We start from the raw sequence: 19,562 nt of genomic DNA, 5'->3' as shown, positions 1-19,562 counted from the left end.
GCCCAGGGCTCCCTGCACATGAGCATCTGACACGAACATACCTTATGCACATGAGCATCCAAACTGAACCAGACTATGACCGTTATGGTGGGACTTCTCTCTCTCTTTCTCTCTCTCTCTTTCTCTCTCTCTCTCTCTCTCTCTCTCTCTCTCTCTCTCTCTCTCTCTCTACCATCTATGCGGACTCTACTAGACAATGATCTCTCTCTGAACGGGACTCTTTCTCCCATGGGCGATGCAACGACTGGACATGACCACAGCAGCTCTGCTGCAGCACGCCCCCTGGCGTTCTGAACTGGGCACCCTTGTCCAGTTCACTTTTAAAACCCCATCCCTAGGCAGGGAAGGGGAAGAGATGGGGCTCTGTCTCATCCCCTCCCCCTTCTTCTCCTGGTGGGGCTTGCTCCACTTACGCTCCTGGGATCGCCTTCTTTTTCGTTCCCACACTTCTACCTGTCCCCTCCAATCTTCAGTCTTCCCCCACTCTACCTTTACCGACCGTGAATGTCCCAACTGCAAGCTGCTAAACTCCAATGTGAAAAATTAACCTAACCTTCATTTAAAACCTATCTCGGCCTTATCTAAACCTCTAGCGTCTACCCCTTTTTTTTTAACATAGGTCCTAGCCACTGAAATCTCAGGAAATCAGGTGGCAGGGCCTGCCAGAGTGAATAACTGTAATACTGGTGTACGTGGTGTGCCTCCACGGGGCCTCAGTAGGGGGGTCCCGCGGGTAAATGACCAGATGAACAACGGTACACGACAGTACACATGTACAATATCCGTACACTTTTAAATCTCTGGCCTCAACAGTGTTCTGTTTCACACGACAATGTACACTACGCGGAGATGGGGGAACCCCTGGTGCCGTTTGACACGAATACACTTGTGCATATTTATAGCAAGTTCTGTGACGTGTTGCATGCATAAGACCTGTTTTCCCATCCATGGAGGGGTGTCCGGATATTAATGGTTCGGCAGTGTGTATATATTATTATTTTATATTAGGTAAAATCAAAAGTTTAATATAAAAACTATATAGCTTTTTTGGGAGAAAAGAGTATTGGTTGATTGAAGTATAGAATGGCAATATAATTATTTTCCAGTGTCTGATTTTAAAATTTGCTTAATATTCAATAATTTATATTCAATATAAAACTATAATTTTAAAAATCTGTTTTTAATTAGATTACTTTTCCGGAGTCAGACAACCTCAAGGGTTGCCCTTCGGGTTCTGTTTTATATTCCCACTTTTTGCAGTTGAATGTGGTTATTTCCTCACTTCTGCTCTGATAATGGTCTGTTTGCCAAACTTTTTTTGCTCATTTCAGTACTGCTTTGTGGGGTTTCTTTTCAGTGTAATAATCCTCTGACCCTATCTTTCTACATACCCCCCCCCATTTGTCTTTTTACATTCCCCTGCCGACATTTATAGCATTGTCACTCGCAGTGTTGTTCTATCTGTCACCCCAAGATTTTTTCTAACAGCTGCATTAGTTTGCTCTTTCGTTACTTTGCTGGGTTGTTATTTGTTTTCCCTTTCGGCTTTCATTCCGTTGTTACCATCGGCATCATAGTGGAACGAACAAAAAACCGCTTTCTCAATGAGAATCTTCTTTCTCATTCTCTCTCTCGAAACTTCGAGTCTTTCTGCCTTTACATTTATTTTTAAATTTCTTATTTCCGGAAATGATGTAAAAATCTAACCAAGTTATTGGACTAGTAATTGAACGCGTCTGCTTCACCTACTTTAAATAGGAAAAGAATCTTGTTTACGTTAGTTTTCGTCTCAGTTTCCACACCCTTGATGAAGTCCTGCAAACAGTTTTAAACGAAATAGCATTCTTGATGCTTCTTTAAAGCCGGGTTACTAGCAGCTGTTACACGATGCTACACCACTCTTTCAATCTGTACGAGTGTGATGTACTGTTCAGTTTACAAGTGTAAGTCGCTTTGATATTTCTTTTATATTTTGAAGACCTTATTGATTGACAGGAAAACAGTCGAAATCATTATGTAACTACAAAAAAGGAAACGCCCACCATCATTCTTTCATTTAGATAGAGGACAGCATCATCGCGCTCAAAAAGAGGGGGAAAGAATCTATATAAAATTAATTAATTATGAAAAGTTAAAACGTAAATTAATACGTAGTTAAATAAAAATAATTATAATTAAATTCGTTAATAAACAAATAAATTCTCCACTTATGGGTTAAATGCCATAATTATAATCTGCATGAAGTATAAGCGATATAAAAAGTTAATTAACGGACTCAGTGCGTTACATTTCAAGTTTATGCGCGAACCGAGAACATTTTCTTTTCTGCGCATCCGCTGCATTGCACATTCATTCCTCCAACCAGCGTACGACAACAAACTTAATATCCAGTGCTATAGCTACAATATATGGATAGCCTATGCGATATGTATGAAAAATAATCGCTGGATTTCTATTGTTTCGATTTTAATGAAATTTGGGAAAGCTGAACAAATCGTTCTAAAAGTGCCAATATGAAATTTTATATCTGACAGCGAATCTACTAACAATTGAGTTATTACACGCGGACGGACAGACGTGGCGAAGACAATGGGCGCTCTACATATACGTGCTACATTAAAATTTAACCACGTAACGTTCAAAATAAGGAATTCGTAATCACTGTTTTAGGAAGATGGTATACGCATAAGCCATCAAATAAGAATTGACAGGACACAGCTTGCCATTTCTAGAACCCATGCATTGGAGATCTGATCTTTGGACCTGAAAGCCAAATGAAGATGTTGGATAAATTGGATTGCAGTTCCATCTGTAATACTATAATGGTTTCGCCAGTTATCACTCCTTCTAGTTTCGAGTACTGTCATCGAGTGTGGGTCTTCCCTCCCCCGATTATTGCGGAGCATGGGGGGGAAGATCAACACTCTGTGACGATACGATGTTTGAACGTTCACGATGTTGTACAGAAACAGACCATGTCTTTTTATAATAACAGCATCGTTTTCTTTCACTAACATTTGAAAACAAAACTGGATATTCTCTTTTTATTTGGTCCTCGTGCGTATACACTAATTTTATTAGCAAGCGAACATTGCAGATTCTACCCAAAATATCTTATTTTTTGTTTAACAAGTTTGTTTCACTTAGTGGTTGTTCTGTGTTGTTCCCTTCGGTAGTTGGGCTATTATGGCTGCATTATAGCAATACAGCCATAATATTGGCTATAACGACACACGCAAACAAATATCAAAGATATATCCAGAAATGGATCGTGGCAGAGAAATAGAGGGCATCATTGGTTCATAATAGTTCATTACAGCTATGGATTATATCGCCAGCTTTCCCACTCCTTGCAACTGACTATAGCTCAGTGGAGAAGTAGACACTAGGAGGTGTGGAAACCAGTCATTTGATCCGAAGGATGCTGGTTGCAGTTGCAACTGCAATCAGCCGTCATATGTAAAAAAACAACATTAATTCATGGGACCATTATATTGAGGCAATGCAAGATGGTGGTAAGTTGGTTTTGTGTTCTGGCCACATTTTGTTCAGAAACACTGGGATTCCTAATATAGATAGACCAACCTATAGTAAGTTAAGGTTGCTTAGACATCATACTTAAACAAGTAAATTTCTTCACGATGGCTTTCTTCCTCTTCTCAGTAATGGTTACTTTCATGTCCCGTTCGAACTTGCATCGTTAAGGGTGGATCCAAGAATGCCAGTGATTTGCCGTATGAGATTCCTGGCCCGAATGGATTCAGATCCATTCGTTGGATCTGAATACAATACTGCAGAGAATTTGTGAAACGAGGTCGAACGAGAGTACATTTTAAATATATTATGGGACCCTTATCCTTCATTCATGGACCTTACTCCAAGCCAAATACCAGAATGTCCGCTGTAACATACCGCACGAATCTTCTCTACTTGTACCACTCTTATAACGCTCTATTGTGCTACACGATTTGGTCAACAAAGCAATGACTTCATGACAATAAAAATTCACCCCAGAGAGCAGATGTTTTGGAACAGCAAAATTCACAAATGAACTCGCCCTGCCTTGAGGGATATACAATAAAATTTTGGTAGCTGCACATAGAAAACTTGTTCAGCGTGTTTCTTCATAAGACTGGGTCTTTGAAGCTCACGAGGATGCAACACATTTAAATTTTTTTTTCTCCTTGTTCTGATGTTTGTCGGAGGATTGAGTGAGATCCGTAGATAGGGATGATAACTTCTTTACCGTTCATTGTCTCCCTCTCACGCTTAAAGAATAAAATTCGCATTAAGCTTTGAGAATTTACAGTTTGTTGAGATAAATAGTGCTTCTATATGGATGCAGCGTGTTGTGTCAAATTAATTTTTTTTAATTTTTTATTGTTTTCTGCAAACATAACAAACTATAAAAATGAAAAAAAGTTAAGTTACATTCAGCAGTAGGTTACATTTAAGACTCGTTAGCAGTTGGTAATAATTCGTGACTTACAACAACTAAAAAATAAAAAAAAGAGCAAAAACTTTTATGCTCAAACTGAAAACATTTCTTTTTTGCACATTCGCCACATTGCCCATTCTTTCAATAGTAAAATTCATCAGCTGGAAAACGAGTTATTACATGTGGACGGGCAGATAGACAGACGGACGGATAGGTGAAGACAATAGGCGTATTATGCATTTATGTTAAAAATTCATAGTTTAATAAAAGCTCGAACCTATTGGCAATCTGGCTATGAATGATGCCTGTGACGTAAATGATGATGCAATGCTTTTGGGCCAATCTTTATTACCATTGTTGGATAAAATAATAAAAATTTGATAATCGGTGAGATATATACGTACACAGCATAGAATTTAAATATTAGATAATAGCTAATTTATAATATTTTCTTATGTTACGTTATTTCTTACGCTATTCTGGACTGGTGGGTGGATCGTACTAAGATGGGGTATTTAGATACGCATCCCAATAGCAAAACCTAAAGAAATTAAAATATTTAAATAATAAACATTTGAAAATTTAAAAAATACGGATATTAAAGGCAGGATCTAAACTAGAGTACACGCGTTTTCTGTGCGAAAAGTGATAGTTCAGTTTTGAAGCTTGCATAGGGTGGAATTTGATTACGTGGTAGCATTTGAGAGTCTCTTGGAAAAATATAGTCGATGTATTTTGGATGCAAAGATTATAATCGAAAGAATAAATACCTCATTGAAAGTTTTCTTCATGGAAAAGAAGAAGCATCTCTGTTAATCCATCCGCTAAATCATATTTAATCTGATCTCACACAATTATCATTGAGTGTAATTTATTTTAGCGTTGATATCAGACGTGAACAACAACGAAATGGACCCAACGCATTCAATGTCGGGATTACTGGCATTCATCAAGCTTTACTTGGGCGATTAAGACTACCTAAAAGCTAAAGTAGATCGAGTGTTTCCTGCTTAGGCTACGGCGCTGTTGAAAAGAACGTCCGTTATTATGGCCTTGAAGGACGTCTGCGATTATTTAGGAAGGAAGTCAGAGTCATACAATCGTGCCACAGTCGACATTCAAGCTCATCGTGCGTCATTCGGGAACTGTTTAATCTGCACAAGAAGTAGAAGTTTGACAGGAAACTGAAAATAACACAGATTTGATAGTTTAAACTTTTTTTGTAACGAACAGATATAAAGAGAGAAAGTAGTTTAATCCTAGTAGCAGTCTTAAATATGTGTTTATGTAGGTGAACGTAAGAGGACATCAATTTAATTTTCAGAATAATGACGGTTCTGTATGAGCAGTATTCTCATTCGAACCGATTATGCGAATTTGCGTTTTCGTTTAAACTTTATGTTCCATGAAGAGGATTAAGTAAAAAACATCATGATTTGTAATAATAACCAACAGCCTGCCTCGAAGACGTCAATCGCTGTGAGAGAATGAAGGAAATACAGAAGCAACGAGATACGTTTGTAGATAAAAATTCATAGTATTAAAGACCAGAAAAAAGAAAATTCAAAGTATATCAGACAATAGAAACATAACCTGCTCAGCTTTTAAGAAAGCATATTTTGATGTCGAAACCTGTTTGTTCCGTGAGGGTTCGGCATAAAAATATTTTATTTCACTTCAGTTCTCGCTGTAATAAAGCGTACGAGATATTCAGTAAGAACATTCCCGGTGGAAAAGTAGTTAAGTGATTTTGAATTACAATGAAGTTCCTCTTCAACCTGTTTATGGAATTCCCTTAAAACTTTTTCTCTTGGCAATAAAATCGGAAAAAAAATTCCCGACTCCGCAACTAGTCGGCCTGGAGAGAAATAAATTGACTAACATGAGGAAAATTGCTTCCTCCTTTCCGTTTATTGGCCGAAGATGATGATGTTCAAGATGGACTTGGTGTGCGGGTTCGGAGAGGAAATTTATTTCGGTGGAAGCGCCTGGTTCAAATCGATATTTGCTGCCATTTTCAAGTGGGCCGACTTAAAGGGAACAAATGAAAGGATAAATAGAATTAGGTAAAGTGCAAATAAAAAAAAATAACTTTTCTCGGAATACAAGAAAATAATGGTAAATAAGAAAGTATAAATTATCTTTGTTCCTATTTCTCTAGTGGTCTAGAGCAATTTTGTTCTTTGTCCACTGTTCCTTTTGATACAGCTCTTGTTAAAGCTTCTTTATTAATTCCACAAAGAACATTTTGTGATCTGTTGTTGTGTGTCATAAGTGTACTTTTCTAACCATGAAATTTCCACAGATTCTGGATTAGAGGGGGGAATCTCTTTGCAGAAATAGCAAACAAAATAAAATACGGTGTCTATGCTAATACCGAATTAGTTGCTCATCTCAGTTTTTGAAATACATAGAGAAAAGAAAATAGCGTCTTCCAATTTAGAATTACGTCTTTCGAGTGAATCGTATTTTTCACCTTTTTTTTTTTAATATTTCCAAATAAAATATTCCCAATTCAAATTCCAAATATTGATATAAGACAGAGTTATCTACTGGGCCAGGCCCACCTTACCCTGGTATGGACGAGTACTTAGAATCATCTCTTCGGGTGACTGATGCTGCTAGGTAGCCAAATGGCCAGAACCACACACACAATTCATATATGTGGCTCTTTTGCATTCGTTAATTCTATGGTCTTTGCGGGAGAGAAAGCCCAAGAAACGCTCCTCTGAGACCAGTTAACCCACCAGATCCGAAAAGAGCCCATTACGTTCAACCTGTCTCGAATGGAAGTACTTCTGAACTTCATCTAGCAAACAAGAATCGAAGGCTTTTTTATATGCTGTGTGTGATACGGAGATCCGCGATGGTACATGTCGTTATTTCATATATTCCGAAATTCCAGTCCCCTGTAAGACGCGCGTCAAGTTTTAAATGCATTTTTTTTTTTTTTGAAAAAGACGCGTGATAATTAGAGAAATTCTATAATTTCGAAGACCAGTGGTTACTTCTATGAGCGCCCAGTTTCCCCAAGTAGAAAACTGGGAGCGTATTATCCTAATCACGTTAGAATAGGGATCGTAATGGTGACGTCACTGTTATTGCAAAGAGTTTATTTCGAGAATGTTTGTCGGAAACCATATTTATTCATTTGCCTATTCGAGTTCGTATTCAGGAAATATACGAACTGTTCACCTGAATATTAGCTAAATATCCTTAGCATAACTCATTCGCAATCTTCATAAAGCTCTAGATAACTGGCGGTCTGCAAATTGGACGGACTTGCTGGAAGGCAAAATTTAAGGCTTAACTAACTCAGTCGCGCTTTGCTTTAATCCGATTACCTCAACGCACAACCTCCACCCAGGCAACTTCGCTCTCCTAAGCTCAAATCCATATATCCTTCAATCAGAACGAAAATTGTGACTTTAATTGCATAACTGTAGTTAACCTTCACAAGGTTTCACATTTTCATTTGTTTGTAACCTAAAGTTACTGAAAGTTCGGTGAACAAAGTCATATTTGTCGGTTTATGATAGTGGTCTCCAATCGTAAAGGCCACTGTCATAAACGCCATTGTCTTTCTATACAAGTTATGCGTCTAGGTCGATCTGGGATATTATGAAAAATGTTTAAAGTTTACAGTTCCCAGAACACATCATTTATTTTTATAGTGTTTATACAAACCGTAATAAACCTAATTCGAACTTTTATAAATATTTATTTATGTACTTATTACAATTATTTTGCAATATATTTTAATTATTGTTTATACAATTATTTTGTACCAAGTTGATGTACATTGCACCACAAGATGTATTGCATCGTTGACTCAAATAAATCTCCTTTAACTGTTTATCGTAATTTGCATAAGATATCAACAGGTCCAAGTCATAATAAGCTAGAATCTAGATGAAGAAGGCGTTAATCGGACTTTCCCGGTATCTGTTCTAAATTTCATCTGTTTTAAATGTTAATGTGTGAGATTATGATGAGTAATGATGCCATTTTACCTTATCATGTATTTTATAAGAAGTATTTGAATTTTTCAAATTTATTTATTCAATTTAAGGAATTAGGAGACCAGATTGGAGAAGTTCCCAATTTACTTTGATTCGTGCAGGTAGATCGGATCAGAAGAAAAGAAAAATTCACTGAACAGGAAAGGTAAGAAGTTCTTTTAGTTTAAAATTTGTATGGAAATAAACCCCTTGTATTATTTGTAAGTATTCTAATGTGGATAGGACTAAAGAATAATATAATTTTTGCGTTAGTCTGGAATTTCAAATACATAATCTAATAAGAATCTTCTTATAAAACCGAGTTTGCGGATAAGCTGATGATAAGATTTTATTTATATGAGTAGAAAAAGAGCAATTCGCTGTAAAAGTAATTCCTAGGTCTTGTATAATAGATACTCTTGATATTTGTTGAGAGATATATGGGAATTGGATTATTTTTTTAGGATGATGGAAGAAACGGTTTTACATTTGGACCGGAGTTTAAAAATTGAAAGAGCAAATGGTATTTGATTATTACGATTTGATATTTCAGAAGAAATGTAAAAATTTTATCGATAATTTTGTACCCTCTGGGAGAGAAATGATATTCAAATGTTAAATAGTAAAGGGCCCAAAGAAGACCCTTGAGAGATTCCAGTTTGAAAAGTGATAATCCTAGAAAAATATCCCTGCAATAATACTTGGTAATGACGATCAGATGCACATTATATAAGCCAACGAATAATTGGATTAGTCAGTCCATAAGATTCTAGTTTGTTTCGGTAGTTGGCGATTGATGGAAACGAAGGTCTTCGAAAGATCCGTGTAAACTGCATCAAACCCTGTCAACCTCGAGGGAGACTAATCTCCATAGATTAGCAGGGTTGGTAGTCACGGATCCCTCTGGATGGAAGTCACGAAGTCCTGCTCCCAAAATTAGGTTAAAATATGATCACAACTTTGCTGGATAATAGTATCAAATTATTTTTGAGATAATATTTAAGATCGTCATAAAATTTTAGGGCGGTAATTTTGTGCTTCAAATTTAGATTGTTTTTCAGATATGGGTATAATATAGGCAGCTTTTAAATGTTTAGGATTAATACCATCAGATAATGATTTGTTAAAAAGAAAAAAGTAGAGGACACGATAAGGCAATTTATTCCTTCATACATTTTATCCAAAAGATAAGGGACAGGTCGTCAGGGCCTTGAGAGTAGCCTTTTTTTTTAGATGCTGCAAGGCTTCCTAAACGTTTTTTATATTTAGCATAACATTCTAGAGATTGTCGACATGATTAAATTCAAGTTTATAATGTTTGCTTGAGTTCTTTAAGTTCGTATTTATTTCTTCAAAATAATCTGTCAATAAATCGACCATTCTTTACGGGGTAGTAGGTGTTTATACGTTAATTTTGAAATAAAAGTAGATCAGTTTTTTCTACGTTGATTCACACATTCCAAAATGCTCGTGTGTCATTCTTGTTAATAAATAAGTCGTGTATATATATTTTTTATACTTAAGACTAATAGGTGTTTAACCTTTCTTCTAAGAGTCGTAAATTTATCCCTATTAATAGGGATGTCAGAAAGCTTCAAGTATTTATGGGCTTTTTCTTTTAGTTTGTTTCAATTTAGCAGAGTACCATATTGGAAATTTAGCTTCAGAATGCCAGGGTTTAGATATATTAGGATTCAATAATGCCATAAATTAATTGAAAAAATTGCTAATTACTTGGTTTACATTGGATTCGGAGAAAACAATATTACAATTTTCCTGGGATGAAAGAGTATTTAAATTTGGAAGATTAGCCAAATTTAAATAATCTTTAATGCAGTGAAAATAAAACTTAAATCTTAATAGAGAAGATCTGTGGTTAAGCCTTAATACTGGACTCATCCACGGTTTGGAATCATTATTTTTTCTTACAGAAGGATTCTATCGACAAAATTCAATTCATATTTGCGAAACTTCTCCTAGTGACTATGATGCACTGTTGCATTTTTTGTTCAGAATATCTCTTCTGAAAGAATATACCGATACATGCACTTCTTATGTAAACTACTGAACGATAAAATTATTTGTCCAACGTTTCCAGAGTTAATTTGAATGAACAGTCTTGCACTTTATGCAGGACAACTGGGTTTGAAATCTCAAACTTGTGAGGAATTCTGCATTTCAGAACGAGCATACTTTGAGGAAGATTAAGTACAATATTTTGCTTCCCACCAGTTCCCTTAGCTTTTTTACAAACTTATTTTTATAGGAAACGGAAGGAAGAACAGTCATACTTAAAATTTTGAAAAATCATAGCAAGTCACATAACCAGAGAATGTGTCGCAATTGGAGTTTTTCTGCCAGTGTTATGGATAATTGCATTACCCATAATACAGGGTGTATTTTTTGAATCGCTTTTATGATGTTTCAGCTCGACTGCAAACAATAGTTGGATAGAAAGACTGTACTTCAGGCCCAGTGTAAGTACACAATGTGCAGACAGTATTCTGCCTCGCCACACACGAACAATTTAAACGTTTGAAGAAATTTCTTCGTGCAGAAACAATTTTCTTAAAGAGTACACTAAATATTTATATTTTGAACTTTTACGTTCCGCCAATATGTGTATGACAGTATAATAAGAAAGATAAAAATGACAATGGAAACAGGATAAAGCATCCCTTCAAAACTGGGAGTCCAATCAGCTCTTTCCCTTTGTTTGACTTTAGCGTAAAGGAAGATACAGTTCTGCTACCGTAATTCTATGTCTGTTCAAGACGTTCATTAATTTTTATCTGGTCGTTAATTGAAATCCTTTATATAACAGACATCTGAGAAAACTCGCGATGTCTTCAGATTAGGCAGTTTTGAAAGAGGAATGGAATTACACCAGCGCAGCTGATATGACATTCATTTGGGACTTTCATTTCTGATTATAAAGAATGTTTCACGAGGAATGTTTGCAATACTCTCGTGGCATTTGAACTGAAGTAGTACAGAAATAGTACATAAAAGGCTTTCCCACTCTCCTGCGTTCCTCTTTGAAAGTCCTTGTGGCTAGCACAGTGGCTATGACTTTGCAATAAATGCCTGGATTCAAGTTTCACGTAGACTAAAGGAACTTTTATGGTTTTTATTATTTTTGTTTTCATAAAGTGGCCAAGTTAGTTCAGTCGAGGCGACGCTTGCGTGGTTTTTATTATACTGACGTAATGGCCTTAGTTGCCTCGGAACTAACTCCAAAACCAACCGACCATTTTGTAATTATTATGATCGATGAGCGAGCGATAAGTGTATACTGTATGCAGTAACTTCAGTTTAAGAAAGTTATTCCGAATAGGTTGTGTTTTTTTTTTGTAAAGGTAAAGGAAAGAATTGCTGATGAACCTTTCAGTCTCTGGTTTTCTCTTTGCATATATTAAATCTTGTTTTCTCAATACTGGAATCAGTATTGGGAAAACAGATCTCTTTTTAATCTCCCGATTTTCTCTCTGTACTTCGCCCATCTACCTGTTTTTGTTTTTCTCTTATTGAATAAGTGTGTGCATATTTATAAATAAATAGTAAAAATAGAAAAACTTCGGAGAAATATTAAATTGTGCCGCTAGCAAAATACTTACACACGTAAAGAACCCCTGAGATCGGGAATAGGATCATATATAAATTTTGTGCAGCCGCCAATCAATTTGTAATAGAACCTTATTATAAAATGCACAAATTTAAATAATTGCAGTTGTGGGGAGTAGAAACGAGAGGAGTTTGATTAATGGGGGATTTATGGCGCATGATTAGAGGTTAATTGTAGCCAAGAAGTTGGTAATTATGGGAGGGAGATTGGGCGATTGATTCAAACATGAATGATTTAAAACTAGGGTGCCATTATTCTTATTAATTTAATTATGGTGCTACAGATGAGAACAGATTACAGCCAGTGTCGGGGTTTAAAATTCTGCGCATGAACTATTATGTAATTAATAGATGACAGAGCTGCAATGGCTCAATATGTTCTACGTTATATATCAATTAGTTAAGGAAAGGAGGAATTACCTCTATGGTGTCTTGTAGAACACTTCTGTGCTCTCACGACATCTATACTTAATTCAACAACTCTCTGTTGTTGAATTAACTATGCAAATAATTTACATAAATTCCTCACGCTCGTAGACGAATTCAATGATCCAATGCACCCCAGAATCGGAGACCCCAAACACGACCCCAAAATACATCGAATCACCAACCCAAATCAAGTTCATACTTTAAAAAGAATTTATTGTTTAAATTGCATTTAAATTGTTTTTAAAGTATGGACTTATTGTCTCCTGTCACTCAAAAATTTCGGTTGGTGATTCGATATAAAGGGGTCGGATTTGGGGTCCGCGGGCCTCCGATTCCGTAGTGCATTGGATCATTGAATTCGTCTACGAGTGTGAAGAATTATTTGCGTAGTTAATTCAATAACGGAGAGTATCAGCACAGAAGTGTTCTACAAGACATCATAGAGGTAATTCCTTCTTTCCTTAACTAATAAACTATTATATATGCATTATTTGGCAGGGAGTTACATCCTTTCTGCCAGTAATGTACCACCACTACCGCTGGTTGGGCGAGATTGGCCGTCCCGTTAGCCGTATGACGATCTTTCAGGTGGTTTTCAGATGTCGAATAGCCCTACCGATGTAGCGCGAGTTACAATAGCAACACCATTCACATTACAGTAGGTGAATGGTGTCATTCACATACTGTAAATGACATTACCAAAGGCGATGTCATTCAGACGAAATTTACTTCTACCGCCATAATAAAATGCCAACATTTCATAAAGTTCCCAGCTCTTTTATTTGCAATAATAATTCCACTTGAAAAAAGTCTGTTAGAATGTCGCTGTTCATTTTATGATTCTATATATAAAAAATTATTCCTTTCAATCTTCGAAAGGTTTAAATTCAGAAGTGCTTTTGGATCGCACAAACGGTGTTCCAAGAGAGCTCTTGGGGCGCACTAGTGTTCATACAGAAGATCAGTGGCTTTAGATTAGTTTAGAGAGGTACGGATTCAAAACCAAAGGAATCCTTTCCGGCCTCTTCAATCAGGAAGCCTTTTAAGCAGAAAAGCTCTTCTCCTTGGGGTTTTTTAGCTTGTAATCGTTAGAGAAGATCGTCGTATAACAGTAAGACGACTAGCAGAGACGTTGAGAATATCAGTAGGAAGCACGCACGATGGGCGCCTCCGCAGTCAGGAGCAGCAGTGCGTAGCACACGCTTCTTGATTAGACCGGGGTTCGAGCCCGTGACCACCAAATACGGAGGATGTGGAAAAGTCAGGAATGACCACCGCATATCCCCGGAGCAATATGGACTTAGTTGCTAATGCTCCTAAAAACTAAATAACAACAGCACGCACGATGTTCTCCATGACCATTTGCATTACACATGCTTGTGCACGCTAGGTTGCAACACTACTCACACCTGAACAACAACAAGTTCGAATGTATGTTTGTTGGGAGCTGCAACAGATGGTTACTGAAGCTTGTGAGGCTCTGCACAAGGTGATAACAGACGAAATTGTATTTAAATTTCGTCCATCATTTCGACCCAGAGAGTAAGCAACGAAGCTCTGTTTTGGAAGTCTCTCATTGCCAACACCGAAAAAAAAACAACGTTGTGACTTCTGCAGGAAAGGTTATGGTTATCTCTTTTTTCACATTCAAGGAATGGTTTACCAGATGTTGTGCTAAGTCATACGACTGTTGCGGGAACTTACTACAGAACTATACTGCACACTTTGCGGATTCGCATTAATCGCAAACGACCACAACTGGACGGATTCCGCATCACGACAGTGTCACATTGCACATATTGTCATCGAGTACTTAGCCAGCATTAATGTCAAGTGCGTTCTTCAGCCGCCCTGCAGCACTGACCTTGACAATTGACTCTGCGATTTTTTATTTATTTCCAAAGTTAAAGAAGGGACTGCGAGGAAAACGTTTCCCGTCGTTAAAAAAGGTTGTAAAGGTTTGGTTTTGGTTTTTTTTTTTTTTAGGAGCATTAGCAACTAAGGCCATATTGCTCCGGGAATATGCTGTGGTCATTCCCTGACCTTTCCGGATCCTCCGTATTTGGTGGTCACGGGCTCGAACCCCGGTCTAATCAAGAAGCGCACTGCTCCTGCCCACCTGGCTGCGGAGGCGCCCGAGTTGTAAAGATATCGGAAGCGATTCTTAAAGGCATGTCATAAAATGGTTTTCACCACGTTTTTGAAGAATATCAGAAACGTTGGAGTAAGTGCATTTCATCATCAAATTGGGGACTACTTAGAAAAGGACCATCAAAATATAGATGATGATTAATAAAGGTATGTTGTGGGGGGGAAATTATGATCATTCTTTATTGAACAGCCCTGTTATGTTTTATTATATCCCTCTTTAAATTTACTGAAGTATTCCAGTTCCACAAGAGTAGGATTTTCTCATATCCGGTGTGCAAGTAGCCATTCTTAATTTAAAGCTACTGCTCTTGTGTATGTCGCTCGAGAAAGAGAAAAAGATCCCACCACTCAAATAGCTAGTCTTCAAACTTTAAGAATTAGACAACTGAAGTCTCTCTCACTCTCAATAATATCTTAATGCTCTTTTCTGTACCCTGATCAACAAGTCCACATTCTTCTTGAAATGCATTTTCTAAACTTGTATCATACAAAATTGAAACTTAACTAGCTAATGGTTTCTTCAGATATGGTTATGGTAAAAAATATGGTTTCTTCAGATATTATCATAATATTTGAAGAAACCATATCTCGAAGCTCATATTTTAAAACTTAGTCTGTTAGAACAGATAGCGTTCTGTTCTGATTTTAAAAAAAATCATGACATATTTGAATTAGAATGATGCGCCTGAAATGTAACGCACACATACCTCACTTAAATTGTAGTGGAAGCATGTTATCAGATGTTTAGACATTGTTTAATCGATATCACAATTTCAACGTATTTTTCGTTGGTCCCGGGAAAGCCTTTAAGCTCAATCATAACCTCTTGTCCCCTTTCCGACCACAGAAATCTATTCATATAAATGAAAGTATATTTCGCGTATTACTCCAGAACGAAGTTCTATAGAAATATGTGAAATATAACGTTGGATCAAGACCAAACTTTTTTTTCAACCTATGATCCGTTAATTCTTGGGAATATATATCTGTTGTCCCCGCGGGATCCATTATTTGTATCGTAATCCTTAAATTCATTTATTGTATGCGACCAAATATCAGTAATAAACTAGAATAACAAACAGTAACTTTTTAAATTTAAATGCGTGTCACTCTTGTTGTTTTTCATCCTTTGTTGCACTGCGGAGGATCGTTGGCCCATAGCACAATAACGTATATTGGAGCAAACACTAAATACTTGTTAAAAGGAACACAAAATGCGGTTCAGTGTCTATGTATTATCGGAAATCGATTTATTCGAAACTACCAGTAAATATAGAAAAGCAAATTCAGAGAGATAAAGGGGAAAAGACGAATAAAAAGATGGTGATAGACAAATAGTGCAATTGAGGAAATTAGAGAATCAGGTTAACCAGTGACCTCCTGATATACGATTTTATTTCTTTTAACCAAGAAATTACGACATAAATAACGGCTAAGCACTCTTGGAATTGTCGCATAACGCCAGGTTTACTTACCGCATATGAATTACATGTTTAGTACCAAAATTCAAATTGATATCAGTAAAAGAGACTTCGCTATTACATGTTAAGTGGGACGTTTGAAACACATATACAAAGTAAGTTCACATTGTTGCAGCATAATAACTTTCTCCCTCTTTCCCCCTCGTCAAACTTCAGATGAAATACCTTCCACTGACGACATGATAATCAGTTGGAGATGTTCTCTGTCATTTAACTATGTATACAAATGTCACTGAATTGCTTAACAACTGCTGTAATTAAAGTTCAAAGCTGAAAGTCATAATTAGCGACGACTTGCTTACAGTGGAACGGTGTATACGATCCATGCTTGTTGGGCCTCTTTCGTCTAATCGCCAGCACATACAAATACCCTTCAACAGGAACTGAATGAATTCCAACTGTTAATAAGTTTGTGAAGATTCATGGACATTATTCGTTCTATAAAGGCAAAATGTGAACTGAGGTAGAGTTGTAACTCTCTGGCAGTCACTTTAATGACATGTCCATAACAAATGAGCATTTAAAAAAAAATGCTATTATTTTATGCGTCAAAGCAATTAAGATTATAAGGCGTCATATACTATTTGTAAATAGCATGTATGTTTAGGTCAATGTACGTTTTTTTTTAAGTTAAAAGCCAACTTTCCTGGAGATAAACTTCACTCTGGTCTGAGACCGATTAACCTGGCCACAGTTTCAAAAAGTTCACAAAAATCCTTTCCACCTTTACCCGATTCGAATTCAGGCCCGAGGTCCCAGACTGTACAAGAAAGACAGCAATTGTGGCCTACGAAAAATATTTCCTGGAGATGAATCTTCAAAGTGTTTCATTGATGTTCACTGATATGGAAAGGGAAGTTACTTTTAATATTCTCGACAGTGGTATCAGGGAAGACTTTCAGGAACACACATTGACTAGTGTGCCCTGGCGGACAGACCAGTTGTCACAATCGCCATCCTCTCACACTGTGTGGAAAAGGCGTCGGTTCGATTCTCGTCAACGACTCAAAGAAATTTTATGGGTTTTTACCGCAACGTAGCAGAGTTGGTCGGTCTCAAGTGAGGGTTGCTCGGTTTTCTCCCGGAAACTTTGGTCGTCCATCGACTGAAACATGCACGCAGTAACAACATAACTGTGATCTTACAGCCTTAGATGCTTTACCCTTAACACACACACATGCACGCTACGCCACTAGCAAAGGCTTCTTGATAAAAGAATAACTGATCAAAAGAATACTTACGAAAGAAATCATGGGGAGATTCCAGGCAGCAGCTACTTTAGCTTCCGATTCGCAGCTGTGGTCCGGACCAACAAATGCGACTACGTCATTTTGTACCATTTCAGTCATTTTTAAAATAGCCATGGAACTCTCTGGCTGTTCGGTGTCTCCGACCCGAAAATTTAAAGTGTGGTTGGGAAGCAAATCGTCCCTCTTGTTAACTTCTTCCACAGCAAGTGGGATGGCCCCGGATATCAGTTTTGCCAGTCCAGTTCCAGACTTATACTTAAAAGAACTAAGAAACCCAATGGTCAAGTTAGGCTTAACTACTCCGTTTTCTGCGCACACACTAACGAAAATATCGGGATAAACAGTTAGTGAGAGTAAGCAGAGAAATATAGAAAGAAAGTAACAGCCACGATATCCTGAAGCCATCATACGAATGCGAATAAAGGAATCTCCTTGCGAGAATAAAGGTGATTAAGTCTCACGCTCCTATCCTTGGGAATTTCAGAGAACAGGATTAAGTTCTCTGTTGGGATTAAGTAAATCCAGCTTCATTCTGTGGAAGAAGAATATTTTCCGTATCACTCAACTTTTCCGCGTTCGGACTATGCATTACTGACATAGGTAGCGTCCCGCGAACCTTGACAACTTTATCTTGTTTATTCGCAGCATCACGTTGCTGATCTTCGACACCAAGCCTGGAAGCCACAAACTCCACGAGACAATAGAATCGATAGAAGCCAGGGCTCATGGAGACTTGTAAAGCTGAAACAGAAAAGAAGCAGCAAATTAATATCGCGAATACTTGGAGACTTCATATTAAACAAACTTAGAACTGTGAAAATGACATATGATGAGGCAGATTGTGGAAGGTTAGTTTGAAGGCAGCCACAAAACCAGTATTGCATACCTAATTATTGAAATCAAAATACAAAGAGAAACAGAGTCATTTCAGTAGACAACTTTTATTTTTTTTCTATCAGAGATAATTTTTTATTTATTTATTTTTTTTGTTTATTTCAGTATTTACATTTCTTTGTTCTCTCCATAATTTATTTTCATATTATGTTTTAGTATCATACCTCCCTATAACGTTATATTTGTGTTTGTTTACGGTGAGGTATTTATTTTATTATTTTATCCCTAATTATGGTCTCTGATTTTGAAACGGTTTTCCTAGGCCATTCGCTAGATGGTCCATTGGCCTTAATCTATTGGTCACACTTTATGAAGCATCTGGATCAGTCCACAGATTCTTATAGTGATCATAATTAATGCTGACACCCACTTGAGAGTGTAAAACGCAGATGCAGCTCACATTCGAATCTCGTACTTGTGAGCAAGGATCGGCTCTAACAACCAGATTCCCTGTTTGCATTTTCACGCTGATGAGTGACTGTGCATATCCCCCATGTGCAAATATGAATGTAAGCAGGGATTAAGAGGTGTGGCGTTCAAACCACAAAAAGGATTGGCGGAGCCTTTCTGAGATAAGATAATCCTAGATGGCTCACGTTGTCCAGTGTAATAAGACCACTTAGCTTAATGGACAGTACTCAGCGTGGCGAAAAACCATGTTTTGGTCTGCGGAGCAAAGCTCGATATTTCTCCGTCTCCTTATGAATCATGGGTTATGTCTTTTGAGGTTGTACTTCGTATTGTCTTCGTATTTGAGGTTGTACGAAGTACAACCTCAAATACGAAGACAGTACGAAGACAGCCAAACTCTTACATTTCGAGGGTATGGTTTTGAAACGATTTTCCTAGGCCACTCGCTAGATGGTCCATTGGACTTAGTCTATTGGTCACACTTTATGAAGCACCTGGATCAGTCAGTACGTAACTTTAGTACCAAGACTCTGCTAGTGGGCCTGGTGAGAATCCGAATGGTGTGCGTGTGTGTTGGGGGGGATGTGGGGGATACTGTCAAGGGAAGTTATTTTATGTCTATATCTTGCCTGGGTATATGAATGGTATACGTAAAAATATTATCAGTTCATATAGGGTGTTCCCTCAACCCCCCCATTCAACTTTTACCTCATCTACATCAATGCATTTAACTGTCAAACTAATGGAACAAATTTAACTTTAAAAAAATAAATAAATGTGCGTTCTTCCCCCCCCCCCCTGAAAAATAACTTCCTAAGTTATGCCCATTTCCATCTACAATCTGCTAAGCCTCACATTTACTTTTTTCTGAAGAATCGCAATT

At 37.2% G+C, this 19,562-nt stretch overlaps 1 protein-coding gene across 1 annotated transcript in view; it reads right to left on the bottom strand.

The window, feature by feature from the left end:
* LOC150079165 (guanylate cyclase 32E-like) overlaps window positions 1–17,901 on the bottom strand; it is a 333,869-nt gene extending 315,968 nt beyond the window's left edge. The window contains exon 1 of the mRNA XM_090383559.1: window positions 17,366–17,901. Coding sequence (XP_090239685.1) covers window positions 17,366–17,782 — 417 coding nt within the window. The 5' untranslated portion in view covers window positions 17,783–17,901. The remainder of the gene's footprint in view (window positions 1–17,365) is intronic.
* Window positions 17,902–19,562: the final 1,661 nt, after the last annotated feature.

This window comes from Mastigoproctus giganteus, chromosome 10 (assembly GCF_048544385.1).
Source record: "Mastigoproctus giganteus isolate SK-2022 chromosome 10, ASM4854438v1, whole genome shotgun sequence".
Taxonomy (NCBI): Eukaryota; Metazoa; Arthropoda; class Arachnida; order Uropygi; family Thelyphonidae; genus Mastigoproctus; species Mastigoproctus giganteus.
The sequence above is the reverse complement of the archived record's forward strand: the minus strand, read 5'-3'. Positions and strand labels throughout refer to the sequence as shown.